Source organism: Trypanosoma melophagium (genome assembly GCF_022059095.1).
Source record: "Trypanosoma melophagium isolate St. Kilda chromosome Unknown ctg3segment0, whole genome shotgun sequence".
NCBI classification, from domain to species: domain Eukaryota; phylum Euglenozoa; class Kinetoplastea; order Trypanosomatida; family Trypanosomatidae; genus Trypanosoma; species Trypanosoma melophagium.
Window position 1 is genome coordinate 198,895 of NW_027125162.1, and position 18,250 is coordinate 217,144.

An 18,250-nucleotide genomic window follows, 5' to 3' on the forward strand; every position below is an offset into this window, starting at 1 on the left:
AGATTTCCACTAAGCGCACAAAAAAAAAAAAAAGGGTAGTAAGAAGGGGAAAAAAAAAAGATCAACGAAAGAAATCAAGCAGATAAAATGTAAGAATAAAATAAATGGAAAAAGAACAATTAAAAGCAAATCCCTTCTCTTCTCCACATCTCCTCATTGTACCCCCATACTACCTTCATATCATTGCTGATAAGAATACATATATACATATAACTCAAACTACGAGTACACACACAGAGACAAAACATATAATATAAAGACACACATATTCACAAGGACGCACACTTCCGAAGATTAAGGAAAAAATTCGAGAAAGGGATAATAAGTATGTGCGTATATATGGTTATATGTTTCCGCCTGTGTATGTGTGCGTGTGTGTGGGTTTGTACAACAATTAATAAGAATGACTACCAGTAATCTTCGCGTGGATCAAACAACAAAACCTCCGTCTATTAGCTTTCAATATATATATATATATATATATATATATATATATGTGTGTGTGTATATATACTCCTCTAATCTAGCAGGTAGAGGCATACAGAGACATCAATAGAATTACCTGAGAAAAGAAAGAAGAGGTAACCCTGAGAATAGGAAACAGTCAAGGAACCAGAAGAAACGGTTCGTATATTCGCAAGTTGTTATCGCCCATTTTTTAGAAGAGAAGATATTTTTATTTTATTTTTCAACCGGAATGTAGAACAAATGTGAATTCATTTACTGAAATAAAATATAAATTGAGTAAAGGGATTTTTTTTTTTTCAGAACATTTGCCTTTTTAATGAACCTCATCTTCGCCAGTACTGCTACATAGAGCCATCTCGTCTCCAGAAGGACGTGTAGAGCTCACTCCTCCTTCTTCCTTTGAATCATCCATATGTGTCGTGTTTACTAGTTCACCAACAGAATGTACGCAACTAATGCTATCTTCACTTTTTTTGGCTAATTCCCCATTCTGAAGAGTTACCGAAAAGGCATTCCTCTTTAAGGAGTCTCCCAGCGAAGCAGTACTACATGTGGTAATCCAACAATTCCACCACTCTTTTGCCTCTTGAGCCTCAATCTTGCCCCGTTCACCTTCTTCTTTTTCAATAAGCAGCTGTACAAACACACGATGTACAAACAGTCTCTGTGAATTTGAGCCCACGGCGGTTATAGACATCCTTCGTGGTCCGATATCCCCAACGCCATTAGCGGAAGTGGTGGAGTGTGGAAAGCCAAGGAGTGTGCAGGCCATCTGAATATATCGCTCTGCCTCGGACATGGCCCGCAGCGCTTCTTCCTGCCAGTAGGCGCTTTCTTCCTGCAGGTCTTCCATCGCCCACGCGGTGTCGGCCTCCCGCTCCATCCGCCGCATGACGGTGTGGGCCATAATCGTTGAGCTCGAGGGCGTGTCCTCCACGCTTTCGAGACTCGCATTCATGATCATTGCCCCCGTCGGACTCATCTGCCCACTGCGAGGATGGCATGGGCGAAACCCGGATGGATGAAGGCTTCCACAACGGGAAAACACTGACGATGGTCGACGTCCAAACAAATTCCCATCTTGTTGCTGGTGTTGGGTTTGTTCGTGTTGCTGTTGTTGATTCTGTTGATTTTGTTGTAATTGTTGTTGTGGGTGCGGTTGGGGTATAGAAAGCATTGGCATTGGTTCCTCTACTTCCGTTACACCATGCGCTAATGACATCAGACGCTCATAATTAGCCGCCACAGTGGCAGGAAAACGCTGCAGAGAATAGAGAATGTCAACCATACTTAACGGATGGTCCTGCATCGTATTATCTCCAACACGTAATAAATGCCATTCTGGGTCTCGCAATACCTCTTCAGGTGGTGTTCGGAGAAACCGAGCAACCTGCGCCAATGTAGATGCAGTTTCTTTTAATAATCTCGATAACGTTTCTTCTCGAGCTATGGAAAGCTGCACACTCTCTAAGTAACAACTAATGACTTCTTCCATAAATTCGCGGCTGAATGCTTCATCAACTTCAACTTGCCGCATACGACGTAGTATATCACTTCCTGGGCTAATACTGCTGGTAATAAGACGTGTGTGCGTACTTGTCACTAAATCCCCTACATCCGTTTCTCTCGAAGATGAATCTTGCAGTAAAGTGAGTTTTGCACTTGGAACACTTACAATACGTCGGGGTTTCTGAGAAGTATTTTGCGAGCTTGTATCTCGACGAAAAGAATGATTTCGTGAGTCCACTTCTTGTGGAAACTCCAGTAGGTCTACCAACATACGGGGAGTTTTTACCCGCGACGAACTCGATATACCCCTCCGCTGTGGTGACATTGCCACATTTTTTCCTGCGGAAATACGATATCCATTGTTGTTCGGAGTGCCATTTGCACTGAGAGTTTTCTCCCGGCTCTCATTCTGACATAATAGTAAGTTGTTGTTCTGTTGTGTTAAAAAGTTCACACGACTCTTTGTCATAAATTGCTGCGGAGGAGAACTCCGAATTGATGTTCCCACTCTTGTTGCAATATCTCCATTAGTGCCGCCACCAAATCCGCTAAGAATTCGGTGAAGATGCAGTTGGGCACGCGGAGTTGCTTCTTCCAGCATATCTCCCTACTCTTTAATGAGCAGGGGTGATGATAAATGTTAGAAGGGTCGTTTTTTTTTTTCTTCTTCTTCTTCCCTTACCGTTTTTTTTTTCTCACACTGGTTATCAGTTATATATATATATATATATATATATATATATATATATATATACAGCTGATTGGCAAAAAAAAATTACACGAAGAGGCACAAACAGACGCTCAAGGAAAACAAAACAGCAAAAAAAACACCTTGTGTATATATGATGTGTAGGTGTGTGTAAATGAAAGAAAATAACAACGACAATAAGAAAGAAGAAAATAAATCCTCAAATACTTCCCGTTTGCTGTTATCCCCTATTCTTTTTTTTCCCTTTTTCTCCTAATTTGAACCTTCTGATGTATGCACACTTATTGTTATCAGGATTATTACCTTTCTCTTTCTCCTTCTCTATCAGCTATTCGTTCTTATTTCACACTTTCTCCTTGTTTCCCTCTTCAGTAAAGCGAGAACAACACTGTTTCCTCTCGTGCGTAGACACGTTACACCTCTTGCAAGGGGTTGCTACTTGAAAACGTGGGTAAATAAGACTATATATGAAGAAAGAAAAAAGAAAACAAGAAGGGATACAGCAAGTGAAAGAATAAAGAAGCAATGAATAAATAGATATATACATAGAGCAAGAATGAGAGACATAGGAGTGGAAACAGATTGAAATACATGAAAACAAACAAAAAACAATAACAACAACAAGTAGCAATAATTACTGCATAGAATCTGCAACATTATAGAGCTCCCGCTGACTCACCGCCCATTCCATTGAAACTACAGGGGAATCTCTACGATGCGCCCGTCCTCTAATGTGATCAAGGAGAAACACTTCTCCAGGGCCACATCGCACATTCCACCCAGGCGGTAAAGTGCGTTGCAACTTTCCCATAATTGTGTCGTACAGAGCACTTGCCGCGAGGGAAAAGGTTCGTGGTGATTCCCTCTTGAGTTCTGCTGTATAACCAGAAACATCAAGGGCGGGAAGAGGAATCCTCCCTTCTCCTGCTTGTATGGCCCCAGCAGAAAGTATATTATTTCGATCTTTCTCGATATCTCTGCCTCTTCTTCTTATTTCGTTGTCATCGCTGCTGGTGGTGTTACTATTACTACTACTACTACTACTGCTGCTGCTAGAGTTTCCAATAGGACGATCCCCTGCGATTCCATTATTATTATTATTGTAACGATTACCTGCGTGCGCTTCTTCATTCATTTGCAGTTCCTGTTGTTGCATATGATGATAATTATGATGATGAGTATCTTTATTAGACGCAACTGCCGGCACCCTATTCTCTAATGGTCCACTAAGCTTTGGAAATACAAGTTTGTAGTTATCACTCAACACCGGGTTCTGCCGCGCTGTTGCCGCAACCAGAGCAAAACCATTCTCAATGATTGCAAACACAAAATAACCCACACGACGCGCGAGGTCCTCCAACTCCATTATGTCTTTGCGATAGTACCGCTCCTCAAGACAATAGTTAAAAAATCCAAAATGCGGTGTCATAACCTCCGCATCTACAGGATCAAGATCGTAGTTATATCGGGCCAAAGTAGCTTCAACACCTTTTCGGTCTTGCCGCCTAAGTTCCTCTGCGTATTTGATAAATACCTGTATCAAATGCCGTGTCCATCGTCTAAAGAATACCTGTCCATTTGCATTCACTTCATGTCGTAGAGAAAAGACAGAACCCAATGCGCGTACATCTGCCGGTAGCTTTCCTTCCGAGTCTCGTGAAATATTCACCAAACATCGTGTTGTTTTACAATTCCATTCATACAAAAAAGGACGTACTTCTCGTCTGTACACACCCATAACACGCGGATTTCGCAGTGTTGCCAGTGGAATTGGAAAAGGATCTGCATCTCCCTGTAAAGCAGAGTCAATGAGTTTCCGCCGCTCCTCCTCCCATCGCGGGAGATAGTGCAGTGCAACCTCAACTCGATACAAATATGTTCCATCAAATAACGGCTTTCCCACAAATACACCCATATCAAATCCAAGAAGCTGCAGCAATGTCACTACCTCGCGGTGTATATTGCGATCTATAAAGCCCCATTCCAACACGAGTGGATTATCCCGTGCGGCCTTCACGCCTTCCGTGTGCAGTCGGTGCAGTTCCGCGGCGAGTTCCTCCTGCAAGTATGGGTTGGCCCCGTCGCTGCGCAGGTGTAAAGTGCCGCTGGGATCCACAAGCACACGGCACGCAGGACTTGTGGTGGCCGCCAGTTGAAGGAGGGATTCACGTTGGTGTGGGGGAATAGTGGGCAATACAATATCCCCGCGTAGGGCAAGTTCCCGCAGAAACTTCTGAAACGTTTCCTTATTAATATGCGGAGAGGCACTGAGTGGTATCTCATTAATTTCCATGTCTTTACTAAACAGAGGACTCACACTGCTATCATTATAACGGCTATTGTTATGGCCATTATCTATTCGGGTGCTATCGTCATTCGATTGCCCCGGGCGGTTCATCCTGTACTCACAACCAGTCACTTCTGGTCATATGAGTGGATAAGAAAAAAAGAATGGATAAGGAGAAGCAAAAGACAAGAAAAACACAGAGAGTCATACATTAGGCAGGTAAAAAAAATAGAAGATAGAAAAATACAGATATTACTAAATCAAAAAAAAAAAATACGATGGCATCGAAACACAAAAATAACGGGGAAAAAAAGAAAAACAATAATAAACGATACGATTTAAGTTATCAATACATGTATACAAACCTCATATGTATATGAGGAAGGTAAAAAAGAAAAACATATCACTTTTTACTGTCCTTCAAACTTCATCCTCATATTTCATTTACACTCACTCTCACTTTCATTTGTCGTCAGACATCTTGAGATATAAATAAATCAAACACAAACTAAGAACAACATTTTTCGTTTTTCATTTCCTTTTGCTTCCCTTTTAAAGGAATAGCCCTAATTTCCTCTTTATGTATTATTGCAATAATAAAGACATCTGCTTCTGTAATGATTCCCATTCAGATTTCTCTTTCTGAAGCATTGACAGAACATCTTTTGCTGCAGAAAGTCTTGCTTCCATATCCCTTCTCCTTGTTTCATCTTCGGAACGAGACCTAATAGCCTCCTCCATCAGTGTTTCATAACCCTGCTCAAGTCTATGCGCATCTCTCTCCGCTGCAGCGACTTGAGACATAAGTTCCTCAATCTCTGGATCTAGTATACTTGACGTAGAATTAGCATCTATGCCAATTGGTCTATTCACCTCATTGTAAGTATTGATATTACTATTATTATTACTATCATCATCGTTATTAGAAGGAAGAGGTGAAATGACAGGAACGGTTTTAGTACTATTAAGGTCTACATTTTTTTTACGCAGATGTGATTGTTGAAGAACTACTGCAGATCTTAACTCTGATTTACATGTATCCTCAGAATTATCATTTGTACTATCATATAGAGGGACATTTATCCGATTTGTAGACTTTGAAAAAACTGCATCCCTAACATTTGCTAAAGGAGTGGATAACAATATACCGTCCACGTGAAGTATACCTCGTGCTTTTAGACCTTTCATAAGGTCATGATGTGCATCTACCACTTTTTTAAGTTCTTTACGAAGTTTAAGAGTTTCAGTTGCCGCTACCTTATTCATGGTTTCTACCCTTTCTTGATTTTCATCGTTTAATCTTTCTACTTCACGCTTATAATTATTCTCAAGACTGCGTAATGTCTCATCTAGTGATGAGACTTGCTCTAATTGTGTGTTCACATAATTAAATTGAATAGCAAGTTCTTCTTCTCTCTCCCGTGCTGTTCGATACATTTTACGGACACTTTGCTGAAAAACAGAAACCGGATGACTCACTAAATGAGAGGTTTGAAGAAGAGAATAGCGGTTCGTACTTTCTACTTGAGAAAGGAAGTAATCACAACAATATCTCCAATCAGATTCTTCATCATTATTATCATAGTTCTCTTTTGAGGCTTTATGAGGTCTCCTAGGTGCACCTAAAGCCGTCTCCATGTTAGCTAACTGCTGAAGTAACGCTTCATGTTCATTCTGTTTCAGAAATAATTGCGTATTCTTTTCAGAAAGCATACAATCTAGCATTTCTAATTCCTCAAAAACACGTAGCTCATTTATAATCATAGCTGTGTCAGCGTTAACCTCACGTATTTGTTGAGATACACTTTCCTTTTGCTCCTGTAATTCTTCTAAGCGTGCCTGTAGTTCTCGTAATAAAGACTCTTTGCGTTCTTGTTCTATTTGTGTTGCTCTTACATGCGACTTCAGAGTTTCCAGCTGTTGAAGAGCATTGGCAAGCACACTTTGGTAATCATCTGCCATCATCTGTAGTCTATTGTGACTTGATGAGAAGCAATTCCCCTTCTCTTAACTTTTTTTCTTTTTTTTTTTCTTTCCTCTTTTATTCGCTCAAAAATCCAGAAAAAAAATACAAAGAAACCTTATCTTTTTATAACACTTTATAATCTACACACCTCTTTTTTCTTTTGTAATGGTTGATTATCACTTTCCCTTCCTACCCCACAAAAAAGAAAAAAGAAAAGATAGAAGCAACCAAAGCATGTATTTTATGCAAAGAAGTAAAGTGTTTTTTTCACTTCCCTCTCATAAGAGGAACCAAAAATAACATTGCGAAAACAGGCACACACACAGAGAGATACAAAGAAAAAAAAAATGAGTGACAGACTAATATATCATTCACTCTTCACCTATACGTACATCTCGGAAAAAAAAAGAGAGATAATGGAAATAGAAGAAAGAGTTAGTGGGGGAAAAAATAGACAGAATGAAAAAAGTAATCTGAGCGAGTACCATTACTTCTCAGGCTCAGTTTGCAATAATTCCCTTCCCCCCATCATCACTACTACCGGCACCCTTTCTTTCTTTTTTTTTCACTCATTCCAACGTCTAATTAGTTCATAAGAGTACTCCCATTGAAAGAAGAGCAATAAAACAAAACAAAAAAAAAAGAAAATGGGATATGGAGGAGGAAGAGGAAAAAGGAATGCGTAATAAGAACGAAATAAAAATAAAAAAAATCCAGTATGTAAAAACTTGATTCTTTTCGCACACTAAATTAATTGACATTCTTATGCCTTCTTTCCGTTTCCAATGGGAACCTCACCAGCGTTATCTACCTGCTGAATAACGATGAGTAGATATTTGGTATCAGGTGCCACAAGTACCTCGTGTTTCTGTGATCGAACACGCAGAAATAACAGATCATTGTTGTTGTCTAAGTCAATCACCGCACTCCTGGCTTTCATTGCCAAACTCTGAAACAACGCACTGTACTGCACTGCGAGCAGGCGGGAATGCTCCTGAAAGGTGTGTCGAATTGGAATACCATCTGTGTTTACAATGATTAATCCCTGTACACCAGGGTGATCTGTTATCTGCTTAACGAGTTCCTCAATGTCAGCACCACCAAGCGTAGCCATTCTGTATTGTGTGTCTTTCTTTCTCTATCTCTCCTACTCGAGTTCGTTGCGTCCTTCCTGTTGCTTCTTTGAGAGCACACACAAAAAAAAAGAAATCAATTGAAAAAAAGAAATAAAGGAAGGAGCAAAAACGACAACAAGAACACAAGAGGAAATAATAAAAAAAAGACAAAAACACTTAAAGAATAGAGAAATCCGTATAAACAGAACAAAACAGAGCTGAGCATCAAGGACACAAATTAGAAAAAAAACATGACAAATGGTTTCTGAAAATATAGGATTAGATCCACAACAGCACTAGAGTGAAAAGAAAATTATCACCAAATTCACAATGTGGCAACCATCCAAAAATATTACTTCACAAGAGAAGCTATATATATATATATATATATTAAAACTGCAATATTGGGTTCTTTTTTTTTTATATGTTTATTTTATTTCCCTTTCCTGCTATTTAAAGTTGGTTTAAGAACTCTCGATCGCTACCGAGTTTGGTAAGTTCAAAAAACAACGAAAACACCACACCGTTCAGAACTGCAACACCTGTACTCGCTACCGTTCCCTTAAAGAAGCCCCGCCATCCTTCTGTACGAATAAGATCTCCTGTAATTTGACGTACACGTCCAAATGGTACAGTTCCCTGTGCACCAGTCTTTGATGGCGGTAATGACTGCAATCGTGTATGGAGAACATCCACCGGGTTAAACACCACTGCTGTTGCACCACTCGCAATAATACCAGCCGCACCATTAATGGCTGGATTATCTGTGGAAGAAAGAAATAGGTTCTGCTTCCACACTGGCTGTTGCTGTTTTTCGGCTGTTGCACCCTCTCCCTGATTACTCTGCAGTCTCGCCTGCTCCCATCGTGTGAGTGTTGGCTGTGTGCATGTGTACAGTGTTGCCTTTGACTGGCTGTAGAGCGCCCACCACATGCCACTCGCGGGAATCCCCGCAATGCCGGGCAGAAGACCGGCGTACAAACCGCGAACACCACGCCGTATGATATCAAAGCGCGAGCCGGCGGGTTGTTGATAAAGTCCAACAACTTCCCGTGCCGTACTCCACGCCGTGCGGTACGTGTTTCCAGCCGTCATGCCATAGCCGGATGTCATTTGTCGATTGCACACAACAGCTATTGGGGTGACAAGAAGAAGGGCGGCGAGTTCTCCCATCATACCGCCCGCGGATACGGCAAGACTGTTGGTGTTGAAGTTTGGCCCCTCCGCAGAGTCTTCCTTCTTCGGTTCATCAGGAGAGGCACTCTCCAGGGATTCCCGCACAGACTCCATTGTGTGGAGATGACTCAATTCACCAATTAGATTCCCAACAAGAGCGGCACCAAATCCTCTGTAAAGAGCACGCATACCTTTCGCATTAGACCCTGTTCCCATTGTCGCATCACCACGGTAAATCTGTCGAACCATAGATATTACAGAAGGTGGATTATCTTCTTTTGTTACACGTTTGCGAGAAATAACAAGATTCATAGGGTGAAATAACACAGTCTGAAATATAACATTCATACTAAGCAGCCCAAGCCAAGTGGGAACATGCATATCTGAAAGACCACGACTCACTGCATTGGTTGAAGACAACGTAGATGAGCTAGTGGTTGAGCCTTTGCAACCACTTAAAGCTGCGTAGGAAATATTATCTGTTGCTGTTGGTGTTGTCGTTATCATAACACCTCCTTATCCCCCTATATGATTGTAAGATTGGAAAAAAAAAAGAAAATAGAACCACAATAATAAACCAAACCATCATCAGAGAGGAAAAAAAAAAAATCACACGTTATATTTATTGTTCTTATTCTTCTTTTATTTTATTTTGGTATCTTATCGCGTTCTTTTGTTCTTAATGTTATTTTCTCTTGCTGATCGCCAATTTATTCACTTTTTTCACTCTTTCCTTTTCCCCTTTCCCAAATGAGTAGTACTATCTCTCTTCTTTACATTATCCCCATTTTTCATTACACAAGGACACACACACACACACACACACACACATAAAAAGAAAAAAAAACGCAAGAAAGTAATTCAAAGAAAAACAATAAAAAAAAACACCCTGCAAAAAAAAAAAAAAAAAAAACTGCTATACTTCCACAACCTCATCCGATAGCACACGGTTGTGTTGAATGACCAACGGCTCTTTCTTGCTATTATGGATTGTCACACTGCCCTTTATCACAACATCATCACCAGCAAACTCCACTGGCCCCTTTACAGTCAGTTTATTGCAGAATCGAAGCGATGGTACGCCACTTTTTACGAGTTTTTCCAAACCATCAATCATCTTGTAATAACTATTATCAAGATCAATTGCTGGTGGTTTACCCTTTCGTTCTTCACATAGCACAAGACGCTGATCTTCTGTAATTTTATAAGCATCAGAGCGTAGCGCAAGCAAATCTGCACACGTCTTAACAGGGGCAAATCGCTCACGTGGAACCACTACAGCTGCTGAATTTTTAAAGAATGCAATAGCTGCACCCATCGCTGTTTCAAGTTGAAATACTTTTGCTGAACTGCTGTCCGTGGGATTTACAGTCTTTGAGTTTCGAATAACAGGAAGTGGTAATATACCATTGTGGCTATCCATTGCCTTTTTGAGAGCATTAAGCTCTATCCAAAGATTATTTGTGTTAAAGAAACGATGTTTATTAATGTCTTGAAAGCTTGACTCATCTTCTTTCGGACACTGTGCTGATTCACGAAGGATTAAACGACGTTCCTGTCCCGCAGCGCCATCAACATTAACCATCTGATATGCAAGATGACCTCCTTTTTTATCTGAATCAGTACGTTCACAAACTTCCATAATAAATTCCAAATTATTTGCCTGCATATATGCAAGAAGACGGGCATCAAGTGTAGCACCAAGATTATCACCGTTTGAAACAAACATATACCGGTATCCATTTCTCAATAAGTCATCCAATTTACCACTACCATAGAGTGCGGTGTAAAGATCTCCGTGCCCTGGTGGAGTCCACTCACATGAGGGTTCTTGTTCATAATTTGCTGGGAACAGAGTTTCTTGTAAAATTTTCGGAACTCGATTTTGCATTAATTCAACTTCTTTATCAAAGACTTCATAAATTCGGGGATATTTCTTTAAGAAAGATTTTGTATCTGAGGAAGTTGAAAAGGAGTCCATTAACATAAAGCGTAATCGATCACTACACGTCTTGCGAAGATGCTCAATCTGTAATGCTGTAAAATCAAGAAATGTTTTACCTTCTTTTACAGGGAGAAGACTCTTGGCAGTATGTAAGCCCATACCTGTACCAAGACCACCATTTAGTTTTAGAACTACAGTTTGCTGCAACAAATGTGTAGCACAGGGCACATTAATACTTTCAAGAGAGTCAAGAGAATTAACAGGAGAAATAGCACTTTCTGGTATTTCACCTGTTTGTCCACTGCTTATGACAGCGTGTTGAGAGAGAAATGTGCGTATACATGCTTCATTCACTCCTGCTGCCTGCATCTTTGATTGGCAAGCTGCAGCGGCCTCTGAAAGAGGCGGAGAGACTGCAGAGGAAATATGTGACATTTTTGAATAAAAAAGTTAGATTTCTCTTTTTTTTGTTTCTTTTCCTTTCTTTCTAAAAAAATAAAAATAGCGTTTAAAATGTGTAAAATGGAATCGCTTTGCTCAGTAAGGATAAAATATAGACAGAAAGGGAGAGAGAGAGAGAAAGGGTCTATGGGGAAATATAATAATAATACTAATACTAATAATACTAATAATAATAATAATTGGGAATACAGGAGAAAAAGAATACTTTGTTGTTAAAACAAATCATAAAATTTTATTTCTCTCTCTCTTTCTCTGTGAGAGTCATTCCATTAAAACACACACTCACTTCCGTTCTCTACTCTTTTTTTCATGTTCTTGTTCTTCTTTTTCGTTAACGTGTTTGATTTAATCGTCATGTTCTCCTGCTTTTTTACCCTTCACCTTTCTCCTTCTTCTTCAGATGAGGGACAGGATTTAAAATAAGCAATGTACGTTTGCACATCAAAACGTAAGCATCACACACTCTCTCTCAAAAAGGTCGTCCTTTTTTTTTTTTTTGCCATCTCAATCCACTCTTCTTCGTTTCGACTATTACATTATCGCAACACTATGTAGTTAAATGAGCAAACATCTCCTGCAGCTCATTTTCATCCATTTCATCCACATCATCATCTTCTATGTCTTCCCAGTCTTCCTCCACTTGTTTTGTATCAGACCGCTTCGTACTGTCCTGTATTCTTATCGCCTCCTCAATGGCCCGCAGTTCCGATTGATGTTTTGTTGTCTGCTCCGCTTGTAATTGTCGAATGTACTTTCCAAGTTCTCGCCGCTCCATCTTTGCATTCTCACCCTTTCGTATGCGCTGGCGTCTTGCCTCCAAATCTCTTGTGTGTTCTTTCAACACCATTCGCTCCGCCGCCTGCCGCTTTAAGAGTTGACTGCGTTCTTTTCGCAGAGATCGCAGGGCGGCTAAACGTTGTTTCTCTGCGGATGCCCGCGTCCCGGACTTTTTGAGCCGCAGAACTGTTTTTTTCTTCACAGTGAATTCTCCTATTATTCCTGCTGTTGTTGTTCTTGTTGAAGAGGAGGAAGAGACTCCATTCTGTGTGGAGCTTCGCTTTGATACCTTCAGTTTCTTCTTGCGAAGGACACGCGAGTTGCCTCCAATACGACGACTCCCCATACTTTTTTTTTCTTTCTTTTCCTTTTAAGTTGGATGGCAATATAAGAGATGAGTTATTAATGGGGGTAAGAAAGAATAGGAATGAGAATAAAAATAGGAAAAACAAAGTAATCTGCTTTACATGTACAAGTGTTTTACCAGCAAGGTTAACTATTTTCCTCAACTTCATATTAACAAAAAAATTTCAGGGAAATTGATGTAGAATATATATATATATATATATATATATATATATATAGTTATTTATTTACACATACAGATATAGCGAGATAATAAAAAAAGGAACATTTTCCTTTAAAGGGTTGCATAATTTACATATGAACACTTGAAAACAAGAGGATTTCACACACACACACACACACAAAACTATAAGGCATTACTCAGGTTCTCTGTTGGCGTGGTCGATGTTTGTGCCTTTTTTTTTCGTGGATCTATGCTGCGCCCTATTCGTATCTTCACTGGTGATACAGATCTGACTAGCACTGGTGAGAACAATGATGATGGTGTTGTACAACGATCCTCTTGGAGTGTTGCCGCTGCAGCTAGGGCTTCTTTTGTAGGTAATGGAGAAGGAACACGACGGCCACGTCGATCGCAAACGTAGTCAGCACCACTTTCTTTCTGCTTTACAGTTTCTTTATCACGTACAATCGCAACAGTTTGGAGTGGTGGTACAGTACTTCGCTCTAAATTTGGTGAGGCACGCAGTAGTGGAATTGGCAATCCACGCATTGTACTGTTTGCAGCGGTTTGATTTCCTCCAAGTGTACTCTTCGTAAGAAGTAAGGAATCTCCAACACTCTGTAAATTAGAGCCTGTCACTAACGAAGCTGCACAGAACCTACCATTCCTTTCATTATTATTTTTACCTTCTATTCCATACACCGTATCACTATTACAACCACTGTTACCAAGGCGACCACCAGATGAAGTCAGTTTTAGACGTGGAAGCACCTCAGCTTCACTTTCAACAGATGATATAGAGCCAGCGTGTCGATTTGAACCAGAACAAGTAAATTCTACTATGTTATTAGTATTAGTATTTTTTGTGGCATCAGGTGGAGTAAAAAAGGACAAAACACTTGGAAGTTTTGCATTTTTTCCAGAATTAGTAGATAATTTACCTTGTACTATTGCTTCTCGATCAATATTGTTCGTTAAATCACTACCAGTATTAGGCATTGAGTTTGTGCTACGCACGTTTTCACTTGTTATTACTGAATCTGGTGATAATGCACGTGATGGAATGGAAAATCCAGGAAGATAAACATCAAACATTGGTCTATCATGCACTTGCTGCTGTTGCTGTTGTTGCTTAGATCGTCGTCCACCAGGTGGTATTATTACTGATTTCGTAACAGTAGAAATATCTTCTCTCTTTCTTGGTGGAGGTGATGGTGGTAGTGGTGGCCGGGATGTTGAAGTGTATGCGGGTTGAAACATTGCATGAGACTTTGTCATTGTTATTTTCTCTCCAGTTGGAGACTGTTGTGGTGGGTAACTTTTATGACTCTTCCAATCTTGATATTCTCCAGTCTCTGAGGTGGAGTTGAACTGTTTCATACTTTCACTTGCTTCCTCTGTTTCTTGTATCTTTCGTACACCCTCTAGTAGACGTGCTCTTCGCTCTTCTGCCGCAATATTAAGAAGAGGACGATTGAGAAAACGAAGTGGTATCGATTCATATTCCTCTATGAGTTTAATACGATTCTCATGCTCCTGTCGGAATAACAACTCTGCCCGTTGTACTACCCATGTCTCTTGCATGTTTGTGAGGAGAGACGCATACAGTGGGGGAGTAGCAGTTGTGGCCTGCAGTGTTGTAGCGACCCAATTCACCTGCTGCATAAGTTCGTTATAGCAATTTCGATACTCTGACACCAACGCCTTGCGTTCAATAGACTCTGTACGTACTAAAAGTTCAATAAAAGCGTTTACCATACCATTGAGTGGTGTTTTTATCAAATTAAATGAAAATTCATTTCGGAAAAGGTGTTTATGAAAATTTACATCATTTTTTACTCCCGCAGAAACAGGTCTGGAAGGTACGAAGCTGAATTCTGAAAAGGATTCATGCTCACCATACTTTTCCATTTCCATTTGTGAATCCATAACACTCTCATGAAGAGTATTAGAATCTCCAGTAATACAAGGTTGCTCAAATCCCTCTTTACGTAATGGATAGGATGGTATCTTTCGTCTAAATAGTTCATCTATCAAATGACGAGCACTTTCCTCATTATGTAAGAGAGAGGTCCACGTAGATAGATTGTCATTCTCTAAAGCAACATGGTCACAATTATCCATTGTTTCCACACCAGATGTAGATAAATGGAGTGGTGTTATTTCGGATGGTGTATCATGTACACCTGAAGCCACAGAGAGAGAAAAGTTCTTATTTGTATTCTTTATCCAGGTCACTAGCGAAACTGGAGAGCGAGCAGAGTATCCAGTACAACGCATCGTCTCATACTCCAACATGGATTTTGTTACCAATGGCGTTAAATTTAACTGTGTACTTCTATTCATCCAATGTAATATTTTTAGCAATTCTGCACGTTCTTCACGAATAAGCGATTGCGCCTTCATGGCACAGTGCTCCTCACACATCACACGCTCATCACGTTGAAGCGTAATAAACATCAAATATCGCTTCGCTACATACCGTTCCAGAAACTTACGCACCACATTAAGCGCTCTGTTATACCTCATTTGCTGATATAACCAATGCACACGATGACGATCTCTCTGTGATCTAAAAATACGTTGTAGAAATAACGCACACTTTTCTTTTACAATTCGAATACATTTAATTTTAGCATGTAAAATAGGACCTAACAGTTCTACAACAGCCTTACAACGCATACGTCTTCTCTGTAAATATGCACGCCATGCGGTTTGTATCTTAAATGCCGCTTTTGGCTTTTCAACGGTTTCCCATATGACACGTTTATGATATCGCGCCACCACACGACGCATAGCAGCAACAAAGAATGAAGAAAAGAACGCCACAGACAACATGTGAACAAGTCGCAGGCGGACACGTTTCCGTGAGGATGCTGCCGTAGAGAGTGAATCCCGATTTCTCTCTGTTCTTGTATACATTAATGGAAGATCAGCCCAGTTGAGTGTCGTCACACGACTTCGCCCGCCTATACCCCTCCTATCACTATTTATACCTTTCCACTTACTCTCAATTGCTCTCATACCGGAAAGACGTGATCTTGTCAATTTGTTGGTGGTGGTTGTAATAGTGATAGTGGTAGAAACAGCAGCAGCAGTGACTGCAGCTACACTAGTAGAAAGGGTTTGTTGTGTTGATCCATTCCTACTATACGAGTTAGGCACTGAGGGGATTCTAGCAGTGGATCCCGATTTCCGTCTGCTAAGTTTAGAATTCATGGATGAAAACTGTTATGCCCCATACAGAAGTCAGCTTCTTTCTTTAGAAGTGTGAGGGGAAAAATTAAGAGAAATCAAAAGAACCGTCAATAAACGTAATGGAATAATAATAATAATAATAATAATAATAATAATAATAATATAATAATAATAATAATAATAATAATAATATAATAATAATAATAATAATAATAATAATAATAATAATAATAATAATAATAATAATAATAATAATAATAATAATAATAATAATAATAATAATAATAATAATAATAATAATAATAATAATAATAATAATAATAATAATAATAATAATAATAATAATAATAATAATAATAACATTTGACCAATAGTCGTCTAATAGACATGCTTTCGTATACCGAATTAACCTTCTTCGCTCTTTCTTTCTTCCACAAACATATGTATCACAAACACAACAATAAAGATGTTGAATTATGTTGAACCCATCACCATCATAATCGGTTTGCTTTATGTCCATGGCATTCCATTAGGGAAGAAAAGAGTCCCAATACAAATCCATGTAATAAAGAAACGAAACATTACAACAGTATGGCCTCCATACGGGTCCCACACAATTTGTCTTCCCAAGATCCAGTAAAGTGCTGGATATGACATAACAAATCGATTCACTACATTTACATGAACCATGGTTACGCCAATTAAAATCATAAGCAGAAGACATGCAATATTTGAAGAGTTTACAAGAACATAAAAAATCCTCCTTAATACAGAAATAAACCCACTTAAGTTATGCTTGTTAGAAGTTCCATCTTCTTCATGTGCAGTACATGGTGAAAAAGAGGCGGATGTTACTTTTTCCTGAGATGCGTCCAAAAACAATTTCACAAAAGATCTTAGAGTGAAATAAACCACAGGGGAAGCAATCAAAACATTTGGTGCATTTTGTATTGAATACGACGAAAGAAATCCTACATTCCAATAACGCTTTTGTATTGTTCCATAAAAAGCCCAAAATCTATTACCGATTATAGACCTTGATGTACTATCCCACAAGGGAACAAAACGATTAAAACAGAAGTAATTCATTACAAGGTACGGTGAAAAGATTATTCCTATTTCAACTATTAATACCACACATCTTAATATACTAGGCCATCGAGAAAGTAACGCACTATTTCCATATCGCAGAGTAAATCGTCTTTTATAGGTCCCAAAAAAGAATACCTGCAGAAAAATAGGATAAATAAGAAATCCAACGGAAACAAATGCGTTAGAACGAACAAATCCTGCAACTGTAAAACATACTACAGCCCCAAACTCTGTAAGAGCAGCTTGTATCATGGCTGCTTTCCTTCCCATTGGGGGAGGAATAATAAGAAAATACACACCCATAAATGTCAAGAGTGAAAAAACACTTTCAGTGTAAGGGACTACAGTAAAAACACCAGCAGGTGTTAATATCCACATTAACATACTCGCACCAACTTCCCGCCAGCGTCTTAAAAGTATGGAATTTTTATTTTCTGTCGTATTTTGATTAGAACGTGGTGGTGGGGACGGTAGAACTTCGTCCAACCAGGTTCCTGCATGAATTGATACACTTCCCTCCGTTTGTGCAAATCCAATAAGTGTTAAGAGAGTAATGCGCCTAAGAATAACTGCAGTAGCAGCACCAACGAAGATATTAAGCAATGCAGTTAGGAAAGAAACAGGGATAACTGTTAAAGGCCACACCAAAAAAGTCGTACGCACCCATGAAATAAGTCTAAGAATGAATGGAATAAACGGGAAAAATGCACAAACGTTTTCATGTGAATATCCAAATCTTGATATATGAGAGAAATGCACTACATCCCAGTTTCGTGGGAAATCAATAAAGACCCATTGATTACTCGTGTCATTATGGAGCAACATACTTGTATCAAAAAGGAGTTCAACACCAATAATCTTTGGCAGAATGGTGTGAGCAAATAACATACCTAAAAGCATAAGCAAACGAAATATTAACACGACAAAAAACAATTTAATCTCTGAGCAATGAGCAAGTTGAAGGAGAACGTCAGTTCGTACTTTTTGTGGTGGGGATTTAGTCATCTTTCTTTCTTC

General features: G+C 39.4%; 9 protein-coding genes across 9 annotated transcripts; all 9 read right to left on the minus strand.

Annotated features, from left to right (window-relative positions):
• Nucleotides 1-781: 781 nt before the first annotated feature.
• LSM04_007563 (uncharacterized protein) lies at nucleotides 782-2,578 on the minus strand (the record flags this gene model as incomplete). The annotated part of the gene is made up of 1 exon (XM_067337002.1): nucleotides 782-2,578. One exon carries the CDS (start codon nucleotides 2,576-2,578, stop codon nucleotides 782-784), a length of 1,797 nt encoding a protein of 598 aa, XP_067189923.1.
• Nucleotides 2,579-3,320: 742 nt separating this feature from the next.
• Nucleotides 3,321-5,084, minus strand: LSM04_006192 (uncharacterized protein; the record flags this gene model as incomplete). The annotated part of the gene is made up of 1 exon (XM_067337003.1): nucleotides 3,321-5,084. One exon carries the CDS (start codon nucleotides 5,082-5,084, stop codon nucleotides 3,321-3,323), a length of 1,764 nt encoding a protein of 587 aa, XP_067189857.1.
• Nucleotides 5,085-5,558: 474 nt separating this feature from the next.
• On the minus strand, nucleotides 5,559-6,938 carry LSM04_002432 (uncharacterized protein; the record flags this gene model as incomplete). Its single annotated transcript, XM_067337004.1, has 1 exon — nucleotides 5,559-6,938. The coding sequence occupies one exon, from the start codon at nucleotides 6,936-6,938 to the stop codon at nucleotides 5,559-5,561; it is 1,380 nt and encodes a 459-aa protein (XP_067189668.1).
• A 764-nt stretch (nucleotides 6,939-7,702) lies between these two features.
• LSM04_007653 (Roadblock/LAMTOR2 domain) lies at nucleotides 7,703-8,053 on the minus strand (the record flags this gene model as incomplete). Its single annotated transcript, XM_067337005.1, has 1 exon — nucleotides 7,703-8,053. The coding sequence occupies one exon, from the start codon at nucleotides 8,051-8,053 to the stop codon at nucleotides 7,703-7,705; it is 351 nt and encodes a 116-aa protein (XP_067189928.1).
• A 454-nt stretch (nucleotides 8,054-8,507) lies between these two features.
• Nucleotides 8,508-9,737, minus strand: LSM04_002472 (Mitochondrial substrate/solute carrier; the record flags this gene model as incomplete). The annotated part of the gene is made up of 1 exon (XM_067337006.1): nucleotides 8,508-9,737. The coding sequence occupies one exon, from the start codon at nucleotides 9,735-9,737 to the stop codon at nucleotides 8,508-8,510; it is 1,230 nt and encodes a 409-aa protein (XP_067189670.1).
• A 409-nt stretch (nucleotides 9,738-10,146) lies between these two features.
• Nucleotides 10,147-11,610, minus strand: LSM04_003144 (UDPGP family; the record flags this gene model as incomplete). The annotated part of the gene is made up of 1 exon (XM_067337007.1): nucleotides 10,147-11,610. The coding sequence occupies one exon, from the start codon at nucleotides 11,608-11,610 to the stop codon at nucleotides 10,147-10,149; it is 1,464 nt and encodes a 487-aa protein (XP_067189709.1).
• A 574-nt stretch (nucleotides 11,611-12,184) lies between these two features.
• Nucleotides 12,185-12,760, minus strand: LSM04_003744 (uncharacterized protein; the record flags this gene model as incomplete). Its single annotated transcript, XM_067337008.1, has 1 exon — nucleotides 12,185-12,760. The coding sequence occupies one exon, from the start codon at nucleotides 12,758-12,760 to the stop codon at nucleotides 12,185-12,187; it is 576 nt and encodes a 191-aa protein (XP_067189742.1).
• Nucleotides 12,761-13,126: 366 nt separating this feature from the next.
• On the minus strand, nucleotides 13,127-16,162 carry LSM04_007628 (IQ motif; the record flags this gene model as incomplete). The annotated part of the gene is made up of 1 exon (XM_067337009.1): nucleotides 13,127-16,162. The coding sequence occupies one exon, from the start codon at nucleotides 16,160-16,162 to the stop codon at nucleotides 13,127-13,129; it is 3,036 nt and encodes a 1,011-aa protein (XP_067189926.1).
• A 489-nt stretch (nucleotides 16,163-16,651) lies between these two features.
• On the minus strand, nucleotides 16,652-18,238 carry LSM04_009614 (GPI mannosyltransferase 2; the record flags this gene model as incomplete). Its single annotated transcript, XM_067337010.1, has 1 exon — nucleotides 16,652-18,238. The coding sequence occupies one exon, from the start codon at nucleotides 18,236-18,238 to the stop codon at nucleotides 16,652-16,654; it is 1,587 nt and encodes a 528-aa protein (XP_067190007.1).
• Between the last annotated feature and the right edge of the window lie 12 nt (nucleotides 18,239-18,250).